We start from the raw sequence: 20,442 nt of genomic DNA, 5'->3' as shown, positions 1-20,442 counted from the left end.
CCACAAAAAATAGTCTAAAGGCGTTAAATCGCATGATCTTGGTGGCCAACTTACGGGTCCATTTCTTGAGATGAATTGTTCTCCGAAGTTTTCCCTCAAAATGGCCATAGAATCGCGAGCTGTGTGGCATGTAGCGCCATCTTGTTGAAACCACATGTCAACCAAGTTCAGTTCTTCCATTTTTGGCAACAAAAAGTTTGTTAGCATCGAACGATAGCGATCGCCATTCACCGTAACGTTGCGTCCAACAGCATCTTTGAAAAAATACGGTCCAATGATTCCACCAGCGTACAAACCACACCAAACAGTGCATTTTTCGGGATGCATGGGCAGTTCTTGAACGGCTTCTGGTTGCTCTTCACCCCAAATGCGGCAATTTTGCTTATTTACGTAGCCATTCAACCAGAAATGAGCCTCATCGCTGAACAAAATTTGTCGATAAAAACATTTCGAACCGAACACTGATTTTGGTAATAAAATTCAATGATTTGCAAGCGTTGCTCGTTAGTAAGTCTATTCATGATGAAATGTCAAAGCATACTGAGCATCTTTCTCTTTGACACCATGTCTGAAATCCCACGTGATCTGTCAAATACTAATGCATGAAAATCCTAACCTCAAAAAAATCACCCGTTATATGCCGTCCCATGTGTGTATGTAAGTCTAATGCTTTCCAGAGTAGTTAATTTCGAAGAAATCCAGTTGTAAGCTAGTACTTGTCCTGACCAGTTTACTGTTTCCCAACAAAGTGGGCACATAAAGCGTTGAATACGCTTGGTAAACATTCGCTTGGATGTCTTTGAGCTTTGTGATGCAGCTGTACCAAGAGTAATTAAAGGACGATGCCACCGTATACACTCATATTCGTGTTGCTCAAGTGTTGCATGTTGGAATATATTTATATACCTATGTATACACTATGTATATATGAATATACATATATACGAGTGTGAAATAATTCGCAATTCATTGACGTTTCTATTGAACGCTCAAGTGCAAGCTATGGCATGGTTCATTACGGGGAAAGTTTGTGTGTGAATAACTATGCTTTTGGTTTGTTGTTTGCACATAATATTCTCGAATACTGCCATCGAACAGGAGTTCAGAGTTTAAATTAGGCGTGGAAATTGGATTTTGACGCAAAATCGAAAGCGCATAAATTTGCCATAAATAAGTTTGCATTTACTTATTAGTAAGTTTATCGTGCTCTATTTAGCAGCATGGTTTGCTGTGTATACGGCGGTGCATGTAAAGCACTTTTAGTATTGCACGTGAGTAGTAAAAGAAAAATGCTCCACAATGCACTTTGTTGCCACTGATTTCGAATTTATCCAAAAACAACATCGACTTGGTCGACTCGAAACATATTTCATTATCATGTCGAATAATATCGGAATATTAGTACCTGATCGATTTATCTCAACTGTATATCTTTGACCCTGAAAGACTTGGTAAAACATCATTCAAAAACTGGTTTATAATTTTGAAAATCTTGTCTTAAAGAGTACTTAATTTCAACACACAAAAATAAAAATTTTGGACAATCTCAATACGTTTGACCCAGCTAATGAAATAAATGCAAAGTAGGCTACGTTGAAACTCCCAAAAACAATTTTAACGTTCGCCTTTTGATTACACTGGCGATTTCTTTTCACAACCAAGAATTCAAATGCTGACTAAAATGCAAACACTTTCGTATTGCGTCAAAGCTGATTCCATTAACTAACTATTTCATACAAACACTAATTTATCAAAGTCCAATTTGTAGTTATAAATTAGCTGGTAGTTTATAATTGCTGAAAATATTTAGGACGCACGTCAAATTATGGAATACGCTGAGTCAAAATATACAAGCATAAGCGATGTTAAGGAAGAGTGAAAACAAATTTGCGAAAGTCGAAGGACAAAAAGTTTTTCAATTAATTTCATTTCATTTTCGGGCTTTCCTGCAAACTTCTGAGAATTCCATATGTTTTAAGTGCCGCATGCTTGTATATAATGTTATATATATAAGTATGCACATACATATATAATATAAAAAAATATAAGTACTCATAAAAAAATGAATTATATTCTTTCCCGCTGTTCCACCATTTTCAAGATTGTTTATTTTTTATACTATTAGTTTAAGCACTGGCACAAAGTTAAATAAAAACAAAATTTCCTGTTACATAGAGAAATGTCTCATTAGGAAGCTTTCCACATAGTTACATATGTACCAATACTATAAATTAAGTAGCCAGAATAAAAATTTTTAGTAGAATATATTCATAACAAAGTAAATGGTTGCCGGAAATTGACTTCTACAACAAAGAGTTTTGAAATTTGAAAAGTATACAAAACTAGGGTGTACAACATAATTTTTGAAAAATTAACGTAACGTAAAGAAACTAATTCTACCTGGAAGATGTGTTTAAATTTGTTTTTGCTTTGCCATTATAGTCTGGGCTCTTATTACTTTAATATGGTGCTTTTGTTATTGCTATTTGTGTATGGCATAAATAAAGATGTTCGTAAGCTTAAATCTGGCGCCTAAAAGCATGCCATATATTCAATGTATTTAATATTCGTATGTCGTTGCAAAGTGGAGCTTACTTAGTTGCAATGGAGGTATGGAATGGATACCGAAATGGGAAAGATGTTTTCTTAGGATAAACGTCAGAAGTATATTTGACAGCTACTTGGATTGCATATGTGTATGCATACATACATATATAACAAAGATATTTAATCCTAGAACACTAACGATAACGTACGTTATAAAAAGCCATTTGCAGCGTAAGTTGATTACTTTAATCATACTATTTACTCCTTAAGTAGAGTACATAATCTTAAAAGAAAATTCCATTCCATTTTATTGTAAAATTATTACAGCATGACACACTTGTGCAATTCCAGTTTAAGTACATTAAGGTTCTAGGGTTATGGCCGGTATCTTTAGACATATGCAGTTTCGCCACTTTTTTGAAGTTATACTTCTTATACGACTTCGGAAAAGGTTGCTATAATTGTTTAACGCTTCAGTGGAGAGGGAATTAACGCGAGAGAGAGAGAGAGTGAATGAGTGAATAAATAAAGCACTTGCCATGCTTATGCTATTTGAGCAATTCTTGTTTTTGTAGAACAATGTTTAATTTTTTGGTTGGTGACATATTAACATGTGTACGCATATGTAAGATTGTATGCTTGCGCATTATCGCTCAAAGACGAATTCAGTGAAGGTCGTCCAAAAACAGCCGTTGTGCCAGAAAACATCGACATGTGAACTGATAATGCAAGACCGTCATGTAACATACCTTCAAATAGAGGCATGCCTATGCATTTCTCCTACCAGCATACATTCGATATTGCATGAACACCTGGCCGTAAAAAAGGTTTGTTCTCGTTGGATACTGCCCAATTTGACAATCGCTCAAAAAAAGGCTAAAAAAAGTGCTTCGAAAATTGGTTTGAGCGCATGCAAAAGTGAATAAATCTTGATGGAGAATATTTTGAAAAACAATAAAACCATTTTCGTTGATAAATACTCCTATTTTCATTATTAGGCCAGAAATATATATAGCAGCCCTCGTATAGTATTTTAGTTATCATAATCCAATTGTAAATATTATAGATATCAATCCGTCAGAACCCAGAAATGATAATTAATTTGTACTTTGCTTTATAAAATGTGCATAATAAATTTATAAAATGTGAATTTAAGAAAGTGTTGGTCACTCCACCATATTTTTATCCTTTCCCTCTCGCTAGTTTTCTTTCATACAAAATGATATGCATTTCTTGGAATATCACTAAGAAGTAAATATAACTTCTTCCGCGCGTAGGGACTCCACGCACCTTTTTTTACTAATTTATGTTCATCATACTAACTTAAGTAAAGAATTGTCCTACTTCTTTTTCGATATTGATGCTGTAATACGTAAATTTAACTTTTGCAAAAGTTCAGTACATTATTTAAATTTTTTTTTATTATACATTTTTCTTTATTTATTGAATCTGCTTTGTTGAAAGCCTAACAATAAGTAATAAAATCTTAAATCTATTTAAAAAAGCTCAGGAATGTGGTTGAGCTGTTTTGGTAGAACGGTGCTCTCTAATAGGCTGGTAGATCTCTCCTTTTTAAACGTGTTTGATAGCAGGAATGTTCCAAGGCATTAGCCAATGGGCTTAGATGTTCACGAAGTTTAGAAATATATTTATTTCTGCTGTCCTCTATCTCCTTCTTTATCATAGGAATATCAAGATCTTTATGGATATTTTCGTTACGCATGTACCATGGTGAACCCGTGATTGTTCTAAGCATTTTAGATTGGAATCTCTGAATTATATCAATGTTGGTTGCACAGGTCGTACCCCACAAAAAAAATGCTAATAATATATTAAATAAGCACTGCAAAAAATTGTATTCGAAATGCTATTGATGTATTGTAAACTTAGTAACAGAATTTATGGCCAGACTAAGTAAAATCGTCGCTAACTTAAGTTATAATTAAAACGATTTTTGGCGTTGACTAATTTATACTGAAACGGGTCCCACTAATATACCGATCAATAAAACTCCAAAGTAATTCCAAGTTTTCTTAACGAGGAAATATTTGGGCCATTTTATATTTTGCATAAAATACGAACTTGTGACCCATCAAACTGCTATGAAAAAAGCATTATTTAAGGCCTTATGCTTCTATAACATTTTTAGTATGGGCTAATTGAAAAATATCTACTGTGTTAAATAAAACAAAATTTAAAATGTTAAATAATTGAGAAGAATTTCTCCAAAAAATGTTTCATTTATTCAGATTTTATTCCTATGCCATTCATTGTTCCGAATCTAAATCGTGGAGAACCAACATATCTAACATGAGTAGGAAACTAAAATAACAAAATAAAATTCAGGAACTTTAGCTTGTAAGATTATTCGTGAAAAAGTTGAAAATTGCTCATGAACATTTCCATTAACTTAAATTAATTTTTTCAATACATGTTGGGGTTTTCACATTGACAATAGAAACCTGTAGCTTGTTCTTTTTGACAACATTATTATTCTTTATAGACATGTCATTCGTCGCGCTCTTTTCCTTTCGCCAAATACTTCGCAAATTCGTTCTCAACATCCACAGTTTTTATGCCTTTATTAGTATGTTATAGGTAGGTAGGTAGGAGTGCTGCCCTGTTTTAGTTCGGTCTCAATTAGCACTATCTGTGCCATTTTGATGCACTAGTCGTTGACCTTTTTTTATATTTGCTGTCATCTTTAAGCTTCTCGTTCAAACCATTTTGTGTTTTCGATGAAGCTACTTATATCCATTATGCTTTTTGTAGACATCCATTCGAGGTTTGATGCTTGATGGAATCCCAGTGTTCTGTGACGGATCTGCGATAGGGCTGGGCGTTCACAGAGGAAGTGGAAAATTGTTTCTTTATTCCCTGTTAGCTCGCAGCTTCGGCATATGTTATTGTAGGGCATACCCATTTTCGACGCATGTTCTCCAAATGGCCAGTGCACAGTGGTTGCGCCCATAGGACAAAATTCAAAAAATTCATAACAACAAAAATTTCCGAAAAGTTACCAAATCGTCTCTAAAATGTCCAAGCTTCTTCATGGCAAACCGGTTTTTACTGCAAATCTAACGGGACATTCTAAAAATAGAATGCAAAGCGTGATAAACTGTTCAATTTTCTAGCGAAACTGCGCTAAGTTAGCTTTTCGTGAAAACAAAATTGAATTTCAAAGTGGTCAAACGTTTCCTATAGAGGTCCGATTTTGATTATTTAAAATGAATTTTATTGTTGCAGGTATTTACTTTAACAAATTCATCTTTTGAAATTAATTTTATTGATTTATTATTTGTTGTGTATTTTTGATTGATTATACTTTTTTTGTGTATTTTTTTAACGTAATTTTCATGTTTAAATAGAAATTTAGTTATGTTACCCCACGATCCCCCCTTTATGAGTGTTATCAGTGTATTTGTCAATGTTTTAAGGTAATAAAAATGTTAGGTGTAGTTGCCGATATTTGCCCATATGTTTATATTCGTCTATATCTTAAGCTGTCGTCTTACTGTTGCTCAAATTTGGTTTGGTAGAACAAAGCATTAAAAACAAAGGCTACGCAGTAGAGATGAAAAAACTTAACATTTTTATTGGTTACATTTGCAAAAAAATTATTGCTTATTGGACTAAATACAATCGTTGTAAGATTTCAATTATTCAGTGGTTCCGCCGTAGGCCAAAAATCAAAAAATCCATCTCCCGATTTTTTGACAACATGTAAACCGATGGCCTCTAAATTGTCCAAACTTCTTATTTTCAAACCGGGTTTTCCCAAAAATCTAACGGTACTTTCTAAAAATAGAGTTAAACGCATGAACAACTGTATTTTTTTAAAGCACATCAGACATTTTTTTTTTAATTCGCAGCAACAACGCACTTCAAATAGTTCTGGTAATTGTTCAGGTTAACGAATCAAGATTATTTTTAATGGCTTTTGAAGCTAAAGGTATTTATTTTAACTTGTGAAATTAATTAAGACTAACGTGATTTTTATTTTTTGTGAAATTAGTCTGCGTCTTCAATGTCTTCAATGTGTTTACATAAAGTTTTAGTTGTGTTCCCCCGCGATCCCCCGTTATATTTATTTTACATTGTCTTTACCAGAGTCTTAAGGTAATAAAAGTGTTAAAGTTAGGTGCGGAAATTAGCAGAAGTAGAAGTAATCGTCAAAATAAAAATGGCCTTTGAATTAACTATTTTTAAGTTCAAACTCATTATAATTGGACTAAAAAAGCTTGGAAAGAAGGATAAACCATCTTTATTTCAATCTATGTACGGTTTACTAGAGGATGCATTATAAGTGTTTCTTCTAATTATAATGACTGTTGAAAATGAACTGTATTAAATTGGTTGATAATTTGCTTTTTTCCTACATGACTTTTTTATATGATATGTGGGGGTTGGACGGGGGAAACTATAACGACAAATCATGTTCAGCTTGTTTATCGCTTTCTTAAATGTTTTTACAAAGCCTTACTGAAAGTTTTGACGCTCCGACCATGACCATGAGAAGTATTTTTGCGCATGATTGCCATATAATGGCAATTACAGTTCTATGGGAGCTATAGGACCTAGTAGTCCGATGGAGCCAATTTTTTTAAATTTAAAAATAATTTTAAATAATTTTCTAGATTTTTGGTGAAAATTTCAAAGCGATATCTCAATGGAAAGTATTTATGACCGCACCTTCATACAAGCCCAACCACTGTGCAGTGGCCTGTAATGGTAGCAGTTAGTATGAAAATATTGTTTCTTGACTTATTTAATAAGTCGTTAGTTCTCTTCATGCCATATTTTGGCCATATCTGTTTGGTTATTTTGCATTTAGTTGTATTTTTCTGTTATTTGCTAATTGTTGAAATTGTAAATTAAGCTCTCTTCTGATCGAGCCTAGCGGGCTTGGTATTAATTCTGTCTCCGATTCGTTCAGACAAGCCCCTGTCTTTGCCAGCTCGTCTGCTTTTTCGTTGCCGAAAATGTTCCTGTGGCCGGGAACCCATACCAAGTCTAGGATGAGCTTGTCTTCTAGCGACTTCAGCGCCTTCTTGCAATTTAGGACAATTATTGAATTAGTCATGGGCCAGGAGAGCCGCTTGGCTATCCGTATATATTGTTGCTTTATGTATCCTCTCATAGTTTTCCAATAGAGCTTCACAGGCCTTCTCAATGCCTAGAACTTCCGCTTGGAAGATACTAGCCGAGTTTGGTAAACGGATAGAGAGAGAAATGTCTAGATCATCGGAAAATAGACCCGTGCCTACACCGCAGTCCATTTTGTACCCGTCGGTATATACTGAGATGGTATCTTCCTCCACTATTCTTCCCCTTCTCCATTCTCGTCTAGAGGGTATCCTCACCTGGAAGTTACTATTGAAATCCAGCTTGGGGAGAATATAGTCTGAGTTATAGACTTGTATTCTGAGTTGGTTTAGAATATCACTATGTCCATAGTTCTTCTGGTTCCAACCTCCTAATTCCTTTATTCTTATTGCAGAACATGCTGCTATTTTGTGAATATGAATATCTATGAGTAGTTGATGCAGGATCACATTAAGCGCATCAGTCGGACATGACTTGATTGCTTCAGTTACTCCTGCACATGCCGCCCTTTGTATTCCACCATACCAGCGCTCCATAAGTAAGTATTGGTCTAATGACAGCCGTATACATCCACATGATTATACGAGGCTTAAGGCCCCAATTCCTGCTAACAACTCTTTTACAAGTGTAGTAGGCCATATAGGCTTTCTTTGTTCTTTTTATACTCTCGCAACCTGTTGCACAGAGTATCATAGTTTTGTTCACATAACGGTTGTTTGTGTCACCAAGAAATATAAGAGTTAGATATGGGGTTATATATACATAAATGATCAGGATGACGAGTAGATTTGAAATCCGGATGTCTGTCCGTCTGTCCGTCTGTCCGTGCAAGCGATAACTTGAGTAAAAATTAAGATATCTTAATGAAACTTGGAACACATGTTCCTTGGCACCCTGAGGAGGTTGCTTTCGAAAATGGGCAAAATCGGTCCACTGCCACGCCCACAAAATGAAGGAAACCGAAAACCTATACAGTGTCATAACTAAGCCATAAATAAAGTTATGAAAATGAAATTTGGAACATAGGATCCCATTAGGGAGGGGCACATTTGGATGTAATTTGTTTGGAAAAGTGGGCGTGACCCCGCCCCCAAATAGGTTTTTTGTATATAACTCGCAAACCAATAAAGCCATATAAGCCAAACTTTCTGCAGTCGTTTCTTTTAGCCATTTCCTTATACAGTCCAAAAATGAAAGAAATCGGATAATAACCACGCCCACCTCCCATACAAAGGTTAGGTTGAAAATTACTAAAAGTGGGTTAACTCCCTAACGAAAAACGTCAGAAACACCAAATTTTACATAAGAAAAGGCAGAAGAAAGCTGCACTGAGATTTTTTACGTCGCCCACTTATGGGTCAAAAACCATATCTCAAGAACTATTCGACCGATTTCAATGAAATTCGGTACATAACACTTTCTTGACACCCTGATGACACGGGTGGAATATGGGCGAAATCGGTTCACAACTACGTCTACTTCCCATATAACCCAATTTTGAATTCCATCTGATTCGTTCACTTTATAATGTATTCATAAGGAACCAATGAAGCTAGCGGAATAAAACTTTACACAAATACTGTATTTGAGCTGTGACATCACTTGTGGAAAAATTGTCAAAATCGAACCATGACTTTTCAAGGCCCCTGATATCAAACATGAAGAACTCAGTGCCTAAGGTTAATTTTTCACCGAAAATACAGGTAAATCCCTCAGATATTTTAATGTAATTCATTCCCTCTGAATTTTTTTCTTATAACAGTTTCTCTCTGTACCTGAAATGGTAAAAATTGGGTCATAACTTCCCCCAGATCCCATATACCTAATTATAAGTAATATTAAATTAAGTGAGCGTATAGTCTTCGATACGTTGTATCTTGGTGGTGAAAACGAGTGAAATCGGTTTAGGAATTACCTCAGTCCCCATATACTATTTATGATGATTTTCGTTATTCTATTGAACTTTATGCCGAATATATGGCGAATGGCTTGTGAAAAGCATCAGTTCTGTTTTAAGTTCTGTTTTATTAGGGTTAACACCTAGTCCATTGTTTGTAGCTCATATGTTTAGCCTGCGTAGTGCTATTTCCATAATCTCGCTGACTGTTGATGGAAACATGCCTGATACCAACAACACTATATCGTCTGCATATGCTACTGCTTCACCCCTCCGCCGTTAAGTTGGAGGAGTATTTCGTTATTGCCGTTTGCTGATTCCCTGGGAAATGCGTTTTAGTGAGAACATCCAAAGATCCTTTGCAGAGGAGGTCCTCGCACTTCCATCTGCCTTTATGTAGGCAGTATTGCTGTGTTCTTTAGATAGTATTTTACTCAGTCTAGCGGATTCTTTGCAACTTTCTATCGATGTGCAGAAAGAACGCCATGAGTCATTTTTTGCTTTTCTATGTTATAGTTGACATTATCCCGAAGGAAAATTAACATACAAGCTTTAGCATCACAAAGACACATTTCACGACAGTAAACAAACTTGAGCGTTCATGTACATATGTATATAAGTTCGTCTCTACACCCGATAGCACCCTAGACAGGCAAGAATTTTGATTACTTTTGGGAGCTAAACTTTAATACACGCCCACATATGCATGTGCGCATATTTACCTCAGCCATCTGCGAAGCATAAACGCTGTCGTAAAATGTGGAAGGTGAAAACATCATGACCCAATTATATAAAATGTGGCAACATTTTTAAGTCACATGCTAATGTTCTCGATAATGGCTAGGGAAGATTCAAAGGCAAATTCTAAATTTTTGACTTGTATGTATTTATGAATACAAACTTTTAATGAGAACGCTAGGTTGGGGCCCACACGTACACTTCGGTGTTTATTATTACCATCATAACCACAAAGGTTTGGTTAGGGTAATTACCTAAACCATTGTGGAAGATACAAGGTCAACTCACAAGCCAAATATTTGATCAAATTACTTTAATGTTAGTTTTTCAAATTAAGCGATTACATGGAGTTGATGTAATGACCATTAGTTTAATGAGCAGTGGTGAGTTGAACAGAAAACTAGAAAAAATAGTGAATTGAATTCGAAGGTAAAAGCAGTTATGACAGTGTAACATTAGCGAAGTAAATTGTTTTAAGTCGATAATTTTCCGTACGAACAATTTGTTTGTACTAAAAATTGTACTATAAATAGAGATGGCATGTTTTTTGTATGTAAAGGTTTTGAAAAAAATATACATGCATATTCAATTAAATATAACAATAATAGAGTCTAAACTAAAAAAATATTTTCAACTTAAAATTTAACTCCAAAGTTCTACTCATAGATAACTCAAAATCAACTAAAGATAAACATGAGTTGACAGAATTAAGCATGAAAAGAGTATTTCAAATGGACTCTATCTTTCCTGTAGACTTAATAACGGTGATCCATTTCGAGGTTCCCTACCTTCTTAAAGAAAAAACACAGAAAATTCAAATTTAATGGGGAAAGTTTTTCATCAAAGAACATTCTTTGGCATACATTTTTAGAGACTATCTATTTCAAACGTTGGTCGCGGTTGTCTCAAATGATTTCAATTTTCGATGACTCGTACGAATTTCGACTGGTAACTGGCGTAATACCTTGCTCCCAGGCTTTTATCGAAGCGGTATTGTTCGCATAGACTTTAGACTTTACATATCTCCACAGGAAAAAGTCTAAATCACACCTTGGTGGCCAATCGACCGGCCCAAAACGTAAAATTATCTTCTCACTCAATAAATCCATTGATTGATGCGATGTGTGGGAAGTGGTGCCGTGAAACCAAATGTCGCCGAGATCAAGAGCTTCAATTTCAAGTATCAAATAGTCGGTTTCATGGCACGATAACGGTTGCCATTGACGGTTATGGTTTCACCCGCACCATTTTTGAAGAAATATAGACCGATGATTTCACCACCCAACAAACCACATCAAACCGTTGTTTTTGTTATTTTCTGGTTGAAATGGCAGGTCTTGCATCTCTTCAGGTTGATTTTCGTCCCAAATGTGGCAATTTTGCTTGTTTACATACCCATTGATCAATAAATGGGGCTTGGCTCGCTTTCAATTTAAGATCTCGACGTACAATGCGCCAAGAACTATTCCACGAACGGCGCCGAAACGATTCTCAACGGCCTTCGTGTACACTCACAGTGGCTGCTATATTTTCTTCACTGCGTGCTGGATATGGTCTATTCGGTCGAATATTATCCAATAATAATTGCTAAACGAGTACAAAGGCAGGCAACATTATTTTTTAACTGTTGATATAATACACCAACAATACACCGTTAAACTTTATATGTATAATTGTGTTCTCTATACAAAAGTCAATTTGAACTATTTCAGTATTTCAGCAAATTCACATGCCTAACGAAGAAGCAAATACAATGTAAACTAAACAGACACAATTTCTACGACCCAAATATCATCGCCGTCCACCCACAAGTCATCACTCACCACATAGTTGCAACTAACGGTGTGCGTACAATGTATGCGTCCAGACAATCACTTTTGCCGCTTTTAAAGTCACACATCGCTAACAGATGTGCAAATTTCATAACTTTGGCCATTTTCATTTATCATTAGCTTAAAATCTGCGCTGAATGCATAACAGATCGGTCGGCTAAACACAGTAGCACACAAACACCGTTTTTATACATATGCCCCTAATGGAGCGCGCTTACATAATGGAGCGGACGCGAGCGAAAACTGCGAAAATCTGAAAATCCGAAAATCCACAAGCAAGATTTAATGTTAGCTTTTTTAGACGCCAACGGCGTGCACTGACCATGGCAATGGGTGCAGCAAGCAGCGTTTTGACTCCGCGAAAGCCTCTAATACTCGTACGAGCAAAAAGACAAATGGCAAGCAACGGCCAATAAGCCGGTCACAAACGTCGTCGCCACACATACACACACCGACTGACAGTTTCCGCAGCTGACTTTTGGTTTCGTTTGTTTTCCTCGTTTTCTTTCATTTTTCTAAAATTCGGCTTCGATGCTATTACGTATTTAATGTGCGAAAATCCGAAGCTCTGATCTGTTTTTTTTGTTTTGGCGTCAGTGCGTGGGTGTGGGTATGCGTCGTTGTTTGTGTAGACGACCCTAGCGAATTACGTATGTACAACGGTGATTTTTCGGTCAGACTACACATACTCAACAAAGCACCATAAATATACATGGATTTGCGCATGTATTGGCGTGTCTACCAAAAATTCAGACTGCAGAGCAGTAAACATTTTACAAGAGTAACGGTGTAATCCACCTGTCGTATACTATAAATCTGTGTAGCCAACAAGCTGGCCATTTCAGTTGAACGTCAAAACTTCCAACGCCTACACCGCCGGGAATCAAAAGTGTCAGATGAGTGAAAAGTTAATAATTCCAAATCGTAAAATGCTATCCTTGTGCTGGGTTTCCGAAACGCTAGCTTTGATTGTGTGCATAACTTTCGTTCAAGCTGTCACTAATGTGGACCCTTCATCGCGTGAACTTGATCAGTTTCGTTACTGCATGCGTCAGTCGCAGCACCCGAGTTTGCGCGAGTGCATCGGTCGCACAGCCCTCAATTTGTTGCAACGCTTCGATGAACAGGACAATTATACACTCTTTAGAGATTTGGTTTCTACAAAGGATGATAAAATTTCCGCGCGCTCGTTGGTAAACTTTTTAGACACCGACCCTGTGGATTTTAGGTGAATAAACAATTTAACAATGTGGTATATTGTAATAATATTTCGCGACTTAATACAGCCATTAATACAGTTGAAAAAAATACTATGCCATCGATGTAAAAATTACAATATTATTATTATTATTTATTATTTATTATATTATCATTATAAGGCAGTGTTATACTATGCTCAGGGGTAAGGATACAAGCTTTATATAGCATTTTCAACCTTTTCACCCGATTATTATTTACAAATTGTAGCTGGAATAAGTAAGGAGAATCCGAAAACTAATTAATAATTTCCCATGCGGGAGGTGCTAGATGAGGCATACTTAACAAAGGTTGTTTGTTTGCGAAAGAAACAGTCGCATGATTTTGTGACAACCATATCATTGAAACAACGAATAGCGTTTGGCACGCTTCGGGGCTTAGTAAAAATAATCCATTATTTTCTCCAATATATTGCTTTAGTAGTTAGTATCTACGGTATATAAGTGCGATCGGGTAACGATATATGTCGCTGAAATGATAACGTTTTCGTACTAAAAAGAACCTATCAGACACTCAGTATTGTTTAAGCAGTCGTCAAATATGAAAACGAAAGGCAAGCAGACGCAAATTTGAATAATGTTTATGGGCTTGATACTGTAACAGCCAATAAAGCCAAAATTTGGACGATGGGACATTTTACAGAAGGTATCGATAATGCCCCGCATGTTTTAATGGTGAGAAATTCGCCTCCAGAGAAACTTGTAAAAAGCGACTATCCTTCATATTTAAAATTTCAACGAGTTATCGAACAAACCGTGTATTTTTGAGAAAAATCAGGTCATAAATATAATAACTATGATAAACAAAACCTCCAATTTGATGCACAAATAATAGATTCCTCCTTATTAGTTATCAGTGAAAGCATAAATTTAAACTATTTTTAAAACAAAAAGGAAATTAATTGATTTTATAAAAGGAAAACATAAACTTCTTCTTCTCAACCGGAGTAGGCACCACTTATGCGGTTATGGCCAAGTTTACAACAACGCTCCATTCCTTTTGGCAGTTGGGCGCCACATGGAAATACCAAGTGAAACCAGATCGCTTTCCACCTGGTTTTTCCTACGGAGTGAAGGTCTTTCTCTTCCTCGGCTTCCACCATTAAAGCGGGAATGATAAGGGGCTTGTATAGTTTGGTTTTTGATCGTCGAGATAGGACTTTTCTTTTCAATTGCCTACTCAGTCCAAAGTAGCACCTGTTGGCAATAATGATTCTGCATTGAATTTCCGGGCTGACATTGTTATTGCTGTTAACACTGGTTCCCAGAGAGACGAAATTATCTACAACTTCAAAGTTATGACTGTCAACAGTGACGTGGGAACCAAGACGCGAATGCGCTGACTGTTTGTTTGATTGCAGAAGATATTTCGTCTTGTCCTCGTTCACTATCAGACCCATACGCTTCTTTATCTAGTCTGGAAAAAGCAGAAATAACGGCGCGCGGTTGTTGTTTCCAATGATATCAATATCATCGGCGTATGCCAGCAGTTGGACACTCTTATTGAAGGTTGAACCTTTTCTATTGAGCCCTGCATCTCGTATTATTTTATCTAGCATCAGGCTAAATAAGCCACACGATAGTGAGTCACCTTGTCTGAAACCTCGTTTGGTATCGAACGGTTCGGAGAGGTCTTTCCCGATCCTGACGGAGCTTTTGGTGTTGTTCAACGTCAGTGTACAATTCTGTGTTGATGCCTGGCTGTTTATTGTATAAGTAAATAAGTTGATGATACTTCAAATTGGTTATATTACGAGTTGGTGTTCTAGTAGCATTCATTTTGAACTTTGTTAATAACTAAAATTTCAACAAAAGCGGGTGATGCCATGACCTTCTTGTGGCTCTCTTTGATGACTGAGAAATAACACTTTTGGAATACTACAATATGTTTCTACAATTGCAGAGGAATTTTGGAAAATGCAGGTGCTGTTATGGGCCAACGAGGTCTTGAATGGCATATGGATGCAATATATCCAGGATTAATGTTCAAGATAGGGCCCACTGCCGATACAAACAGCGTTGCGCAGTTTGTACTTGATCCGTCTACTGTTGAGCGAAACTTTGGCTACGAAGAGCCATCAACTGGTAAGTTGAGCTTCGAAATGCGCTTTTAACTATTAACTAGCTTTTTCTTTCATCATAATCATTTGAAACGTAAATAAAAAGCTCGCCTCTTAACTAAACAATACTTGCTGCCATTTTTGCTCGGCTTTAAATTCAACTTGGTCGCACTGGTGCCACTTGTGTTCGCCGGTATTTGCTTGCTGCTGAAGAAGTCGCTTTTCTTGGCCAAGTTTGCCATTTATCTAAGCAGCTTTTTAGGCGTTGGTGGAGCTTTAACTGCGCTCAGTGCTGGCGCTGGTGCAGGTGGTTTTGGTGGCTTTGGACTTTTCGGCGGTGGTGGCGGTGGACTTCCTCTGGGACCGCCACCCTTCAACCCTCATGCACATGCTTTTGGTGCTGGCGATGGATACTTACCGGGCAAAACGAGTGTTTTCAATCATCACTACGAAAACGATGAACTTCACCATCATCCACCTTATAAACGTAACGACCGTAAAATAAACTTCGAGAAACCGCGGGATTATGCAACACGCGCAACAGTAACTGCAACAACACCGCCTCCTGACCGTTTTTACGACTATGAGAAGCAAGTTGCTATGATTCATAATAGAAGCGGGAAATTGAGGTCAACAAACGGGAAACTGGGCCCCAGCGCTTATGATGACGATGAGGGTGAGGTGAAAATAGGTGAATTCATGACGACGAACCAAGAACACAATGGTTGGAAAGTTGTTGATTTGAGGGTGTAACGACTTTTCTCTATTTCTGTTGGCTCAAGACATTTATATAAGAGTGCTTGTAAATGTATGAGCATTTAAGTATTTACTTAGTACTGAGTTTAATAAATTATTTTATGTGTACATATTTATGTAGATAGAGTAGAAATATGTTTAAGTATTTAAAAGTAGTCGAGTTTAATAAAGAACACTTGCTGTTTATGCATGTATTATCAAATAAATGTTTTCCATAACAACCTGGAATATTTCTAAATAATCTGCCTTTATTTAATTTATAAGTTTTATTCCAACATATATCTCAGGCATAATTAAGTATATCGCTAAAATTAATTGAGAAACGCGCCCTTCCCCTAGTCGCTATATTCAATATCGGTTTTTGACCACATTGTTAAATCTGTGTCTTTTAAAAAGTGAAGAAATGCAGTGTCTCACTACTTATCCTAAAAATTAACTTTTTTGATTTTCAGAATAAAAAAAAATAAAAAATCATTCCTCAAAATCAAATCATTTCATACTTTCCTCTATATTACATATACCATCGGTTGGTTTTTTCCATAAAGTGTTATATGCGTTTTGTTTTTAAAACAGTTTTTATTATCGATATCAATTAATTACATCATTAATGTTTAGTTTTGCATTATATAAGTCTTATCCATATCGATCTGAGTATTAAAAAGGTCTGATTGAAGTCGATTTAAAAAAGAAATATAACTCAAAGTACATAAGACCGTTAATGAACAGATTCGTTTAATTTCAAAAATAAAGCCAATTAAGTTTATATGTGCTGAAGCTTAACAGTATTGTAATTTCAATTACATTTTAAATTCAATTAAAAAAGTTTTTTTTTTATACTCATACATATGAATTCTATATATTTGTATATATAACTGTGTTGTCTAACGGTACTCTTTGTATGACGCTACAAGCCAACCAATGTCAAAGCCACAAAACCACAAAGCTACGTTGTATCATCACTGATTAGATGGCAATCAATTTCTAATTTCGTTTTTCATTTTACCGCTTTGACAAACACACTAATTACGGTGCTTTGAACAAGGAGAGAAGAAATTTAGAGGAACACAAAAAGAGTGTTTTACCTGGCTGTGATGGTATTAACCCAACTGAATCGTTTTTACTTTTCTGTCGCACGTGCTGTCTGTTCTAAAAATACACTTTTTGCTCAAAACCAATTTCATTCAGGTGCCCTTTTAATTTCTCATTTTCATATTTATGCTACCGAGTTTTTTCTTCGTTTTTTCAACCGATGTCGTTTCTTTATTGGCCAATGTCATGGGACCGAGGGGAAAAGTTGTGTGCACCCACCCATAGAACTCCTATAAATGCAGACAAATTAAGAAAAAATATTTTAGTATTTGAATACAAGTCTCGGTTGTGGTTGTGTTCCGCTCTTGAGGTAAAAAACATACGAAAAGGTCGTTGTGCGTGCACCGAAAAACTCACATTTACTCTAAAAGTGCAGGAAAGAATTTTGTTTTACGAAATACATAAATCTTGGCAATCGATGAGAATGTCTACAATAACACGTGGCCGTGGGTTTTTGTGCGTGGCAGGACTTAGTTTGCAATTTTTGATCCTTTTCAAATGCTGTGCGATTACGGTGACCGTAACAACACCAACTGGGGATTTCAAAAATGTAAGTGTCACAGCCGACTTAATGACACTGCGTGCTGTTGGCCGCTCGGTCACACAGTGCTTGGCTGCCACAGAGCAATGGCGATGCTTCGAAGATCAATTGTTGCGTTTCGCTGACGCCGTCGCTCAGGACAACAGCACATGGCAACTGGGGGATTACATTTTTGTGGAGAAATTAACAAGCAATGAGAGTGATGGACAGCCAATTTTTTCGAAAAGTCAAAAGCCGCGACATCGCTCACTGCAAGCGGAGGATGTCAGCGAGCATGCAGAGAGTGGGATTGCGGCGAGTTTGTTGCAACTGGCCAAAACGCGTTCAATTCGCTTGCAGTTGCCCACCTCCGTCGGAACGCTGAGAAAAATCGGCGCTGGAATCTCGGATGCGATCGATGGGCTGGCGTTGCAGAGTATTGCGCCGACCGAAACGTTGTCCGAAACGGGGGCGGCGCAAGCAGATGAAGGTACGCATCGAATTTTCAATGGTCTGGTAGATGATAAATTAGAAAACTTCATTACTAAGCTGACTTTTAGCAGTAGCGATGATACAATATTATTGCAAAATGACAAGGACAAAATCGAACTAGACAAGGACAAGGACAAAGACAAAAAGAAGAAAAAGAAAGACAAAGATAAGAAAAAGAAAAAGAAGAATAAGCACAAAAAGGACAAATGTAAAGTTAGAGACAAAAAGAAAAAAGAAAAAGACAAATACAAAGATAAGAACAAAAACAAAAGGAAAAAAGACAAATACAAAGATAAAGACAAAGATAAACACAAAGACAAGGACAAGTACAAGGACAAGAATAAGAAAAGAAAAGATAAGAACAAGCATAAGAAAAAGCTAGTAATTAAAGAAGGACTTTTACATAATTACAATTCACTTAAAGGACGCAAAAAGAAGGGCAAAGACAAAAATATGGCTATGATGGGTGGCATGGCGATGATGGCAATGGTCGCGCAAATGTTCCTCGGCAAAGTGATCCTCATCGCGGGCGCCGCCTTCGTGATGGCGAAAATCGCACTGCTCGTTTCCGTACTCGTGAGTAAACATAATAATATTACACAAACATAAGATCACAGAAGACTTGATAATTAGTGTTAGTTAATAACGCTGAATGATTATAAACTCACCAATTATCGTTTATTCATTTTAAATGAGGAGGTCAATAAGCTTAATCGTAGATATCCGCAATTTCTTTATTAGAAGCTAATGATACAGTAAAAGGACTTTCATTAAAAATAAAATATATTTGGAGAATTTCTGACACTGAAAAGAGATCTTATTATATTTAAGACTGGTTAGTAATGTAATTTACGTCAAAAATTCGTAATATGGCGGCCTTCTATCAAAAAGGTTCAACTTTTATCTTAAAAAAACTTTTGCAATGTTAATAGAAACATAAGTATAACAAGTAAGGAAGGGCTAAGTTCGGGTGTAACCGAACATTTTATACTCTCGCAATTTATTGATGTAATTTTATAAAGACAACACAATTCGACCCATATATTCGGCATAAAGTTCAATAGAATAACGAAAATCATCATAAATAGTATATGGGGACTGAGGTAATTCCTAAACCGATTTCACTCGTTTTCACCACCAAGATACAACGTATCGAAGACTATACGCTCACTTAATTTAATATTACTTATAATTAGGTATATGGGATCTGGGGGAAGTTATGACCCAATTTTTACCATTTCAGGTACAGAGAGAAACTGTTATAAGAAAAAAATTCAGAGGGAATGAATTACATTAAAATATCTGAGGGATTTACCTATATTTTCGGTGAAAAATTAACCTTAGGCACTGAGTTCTTCATGTTTGATATCAGGGGCCTTGAAAAGTCATGGTTCGATTTTGACAATTTTTCCACAAGTGATGTCACAGCTCAAATACAGTATTTGTGTAAAGTTTTATTCCGCTAGCTTCATTGGTTCCTTATGAATACATTATAAAGTGAACGAATCAGATGGAATTCAAAATTGGGTTATATGGGAAGTAGACGTAGTTGTGAACCGATTTCGCCCATATTCCACCCGTGTCATCAGGGTGTCAAGAAAGTGTTATGTACCGAAATCGGTCGAATAGTTCTTGAGATATGGTTTTTGACCCATAAGTGGGCGACGCCACGCCCATTTTCCATTTTGTAAAAAAATCTCAGTGCAGCTTTCTTCTGCCTTTTCTTATGTAAAATTTGGTGTTTCTGACGTTTTTCGTTAGGGCGTGGTTATTATCCGATTTCTTTCATTTTTGGACTGTATAAGGAAATGGCTAAAAGAAACGACTGCAGAAAGTTTGGCTTATATAGCTTTATTGGTTTGCGAGTTATATACAAAAAACCTATTTGGGGGCGGGGTCACGCCCACTTTTCCAAAAAAAATTACATCCAAATGTGCCCCTCCCTAATGGGATCCTATGTTCCAAATTTCATTTTCATAACTTTATTTATGGCTTAGTTATGACACTGTATAGGTTTTCGGTTTCCTCCATTTTGTGGGCGTGGCAGTGGACCGATTTTGCCCATTTTCGAAAGCAACCTCCTCAGGGTGCCAAGGAACATGTGTTCCAAGTTTCATTAAGATATCTTAATTTTTACTCAAGTTATCGC

At 36.4% G+C, this 20,442-nt stretch overlaps 1 protein-coding gene across 1 annotated transcript; it reads left to right on the top strand.

The window, feature by feature from the left end:
• The first annotated feature begins 12,657 nt into the window (after positions 1–12,657).
• On the top strand, positions 12,658–16,189 carry LOC105212433 (uncharacterized). Its single transcript, XM_029040235.2, has 3 exons — positions 12,658–13,348; positions 15,280–15,461; positions 15,543–16,189. The coding sequence occupies exons 1-3, from the start codon at positions 13,017–13,019 to the stop codon at positions 16,187–16,189; spliced, it is 1,161 nt and encodes a 386-aa protein (XP_028896068.2). The 5' UTR covers positions 12,658–13,016.
• The last annotated feature ends 4,253 nt before the right edge of the window (positions 16,190–20,442 follow it).

Source organism: Zeugodacus cucurbitae, chromosome 2 (genome assembly GCF_028554725.1).
Source record: "Zeugodacus cucurbitae isolate PBARC_wt_2022May chromosome 2, idZeuCucr1.2, whole genome shotgun sequence".
Taxonomy (NCBI): Eukaryota; Metazoa; Arthropoda; class Insecta; order Diptera; family Tephritidae; genus Zeugodacus; species Zeugodacus cucurbitae.
This window is presented reverse-complemented; position numbering and strand designations above follow the sequence as displayed.

Bases quoted from the DNA above. Each gene is read 5' to 3' on its own strand.
- LOC105212433 (XM_029040235.2), top strand. From the start codon at position 13,017: ATGAGTGAAAAGTTAATAATTCCAAATCGTAAAATGCTATCCTTGTGC. The intron at 13,349-15,279 runs GTGAATAAACAA...CTACAATTGCAG, and splicing joins ACCGACCCTGTGGATTTTAG to AGGAATTTTGGAAAATGCAG. The intron at 15,462-15,542 runs GTAAGTTGAGCT...GTAAATAAAAAG, and splicing joins CTACGAAGAGCCATCAACTG to CTCGCCTCTTAACTAAACAA.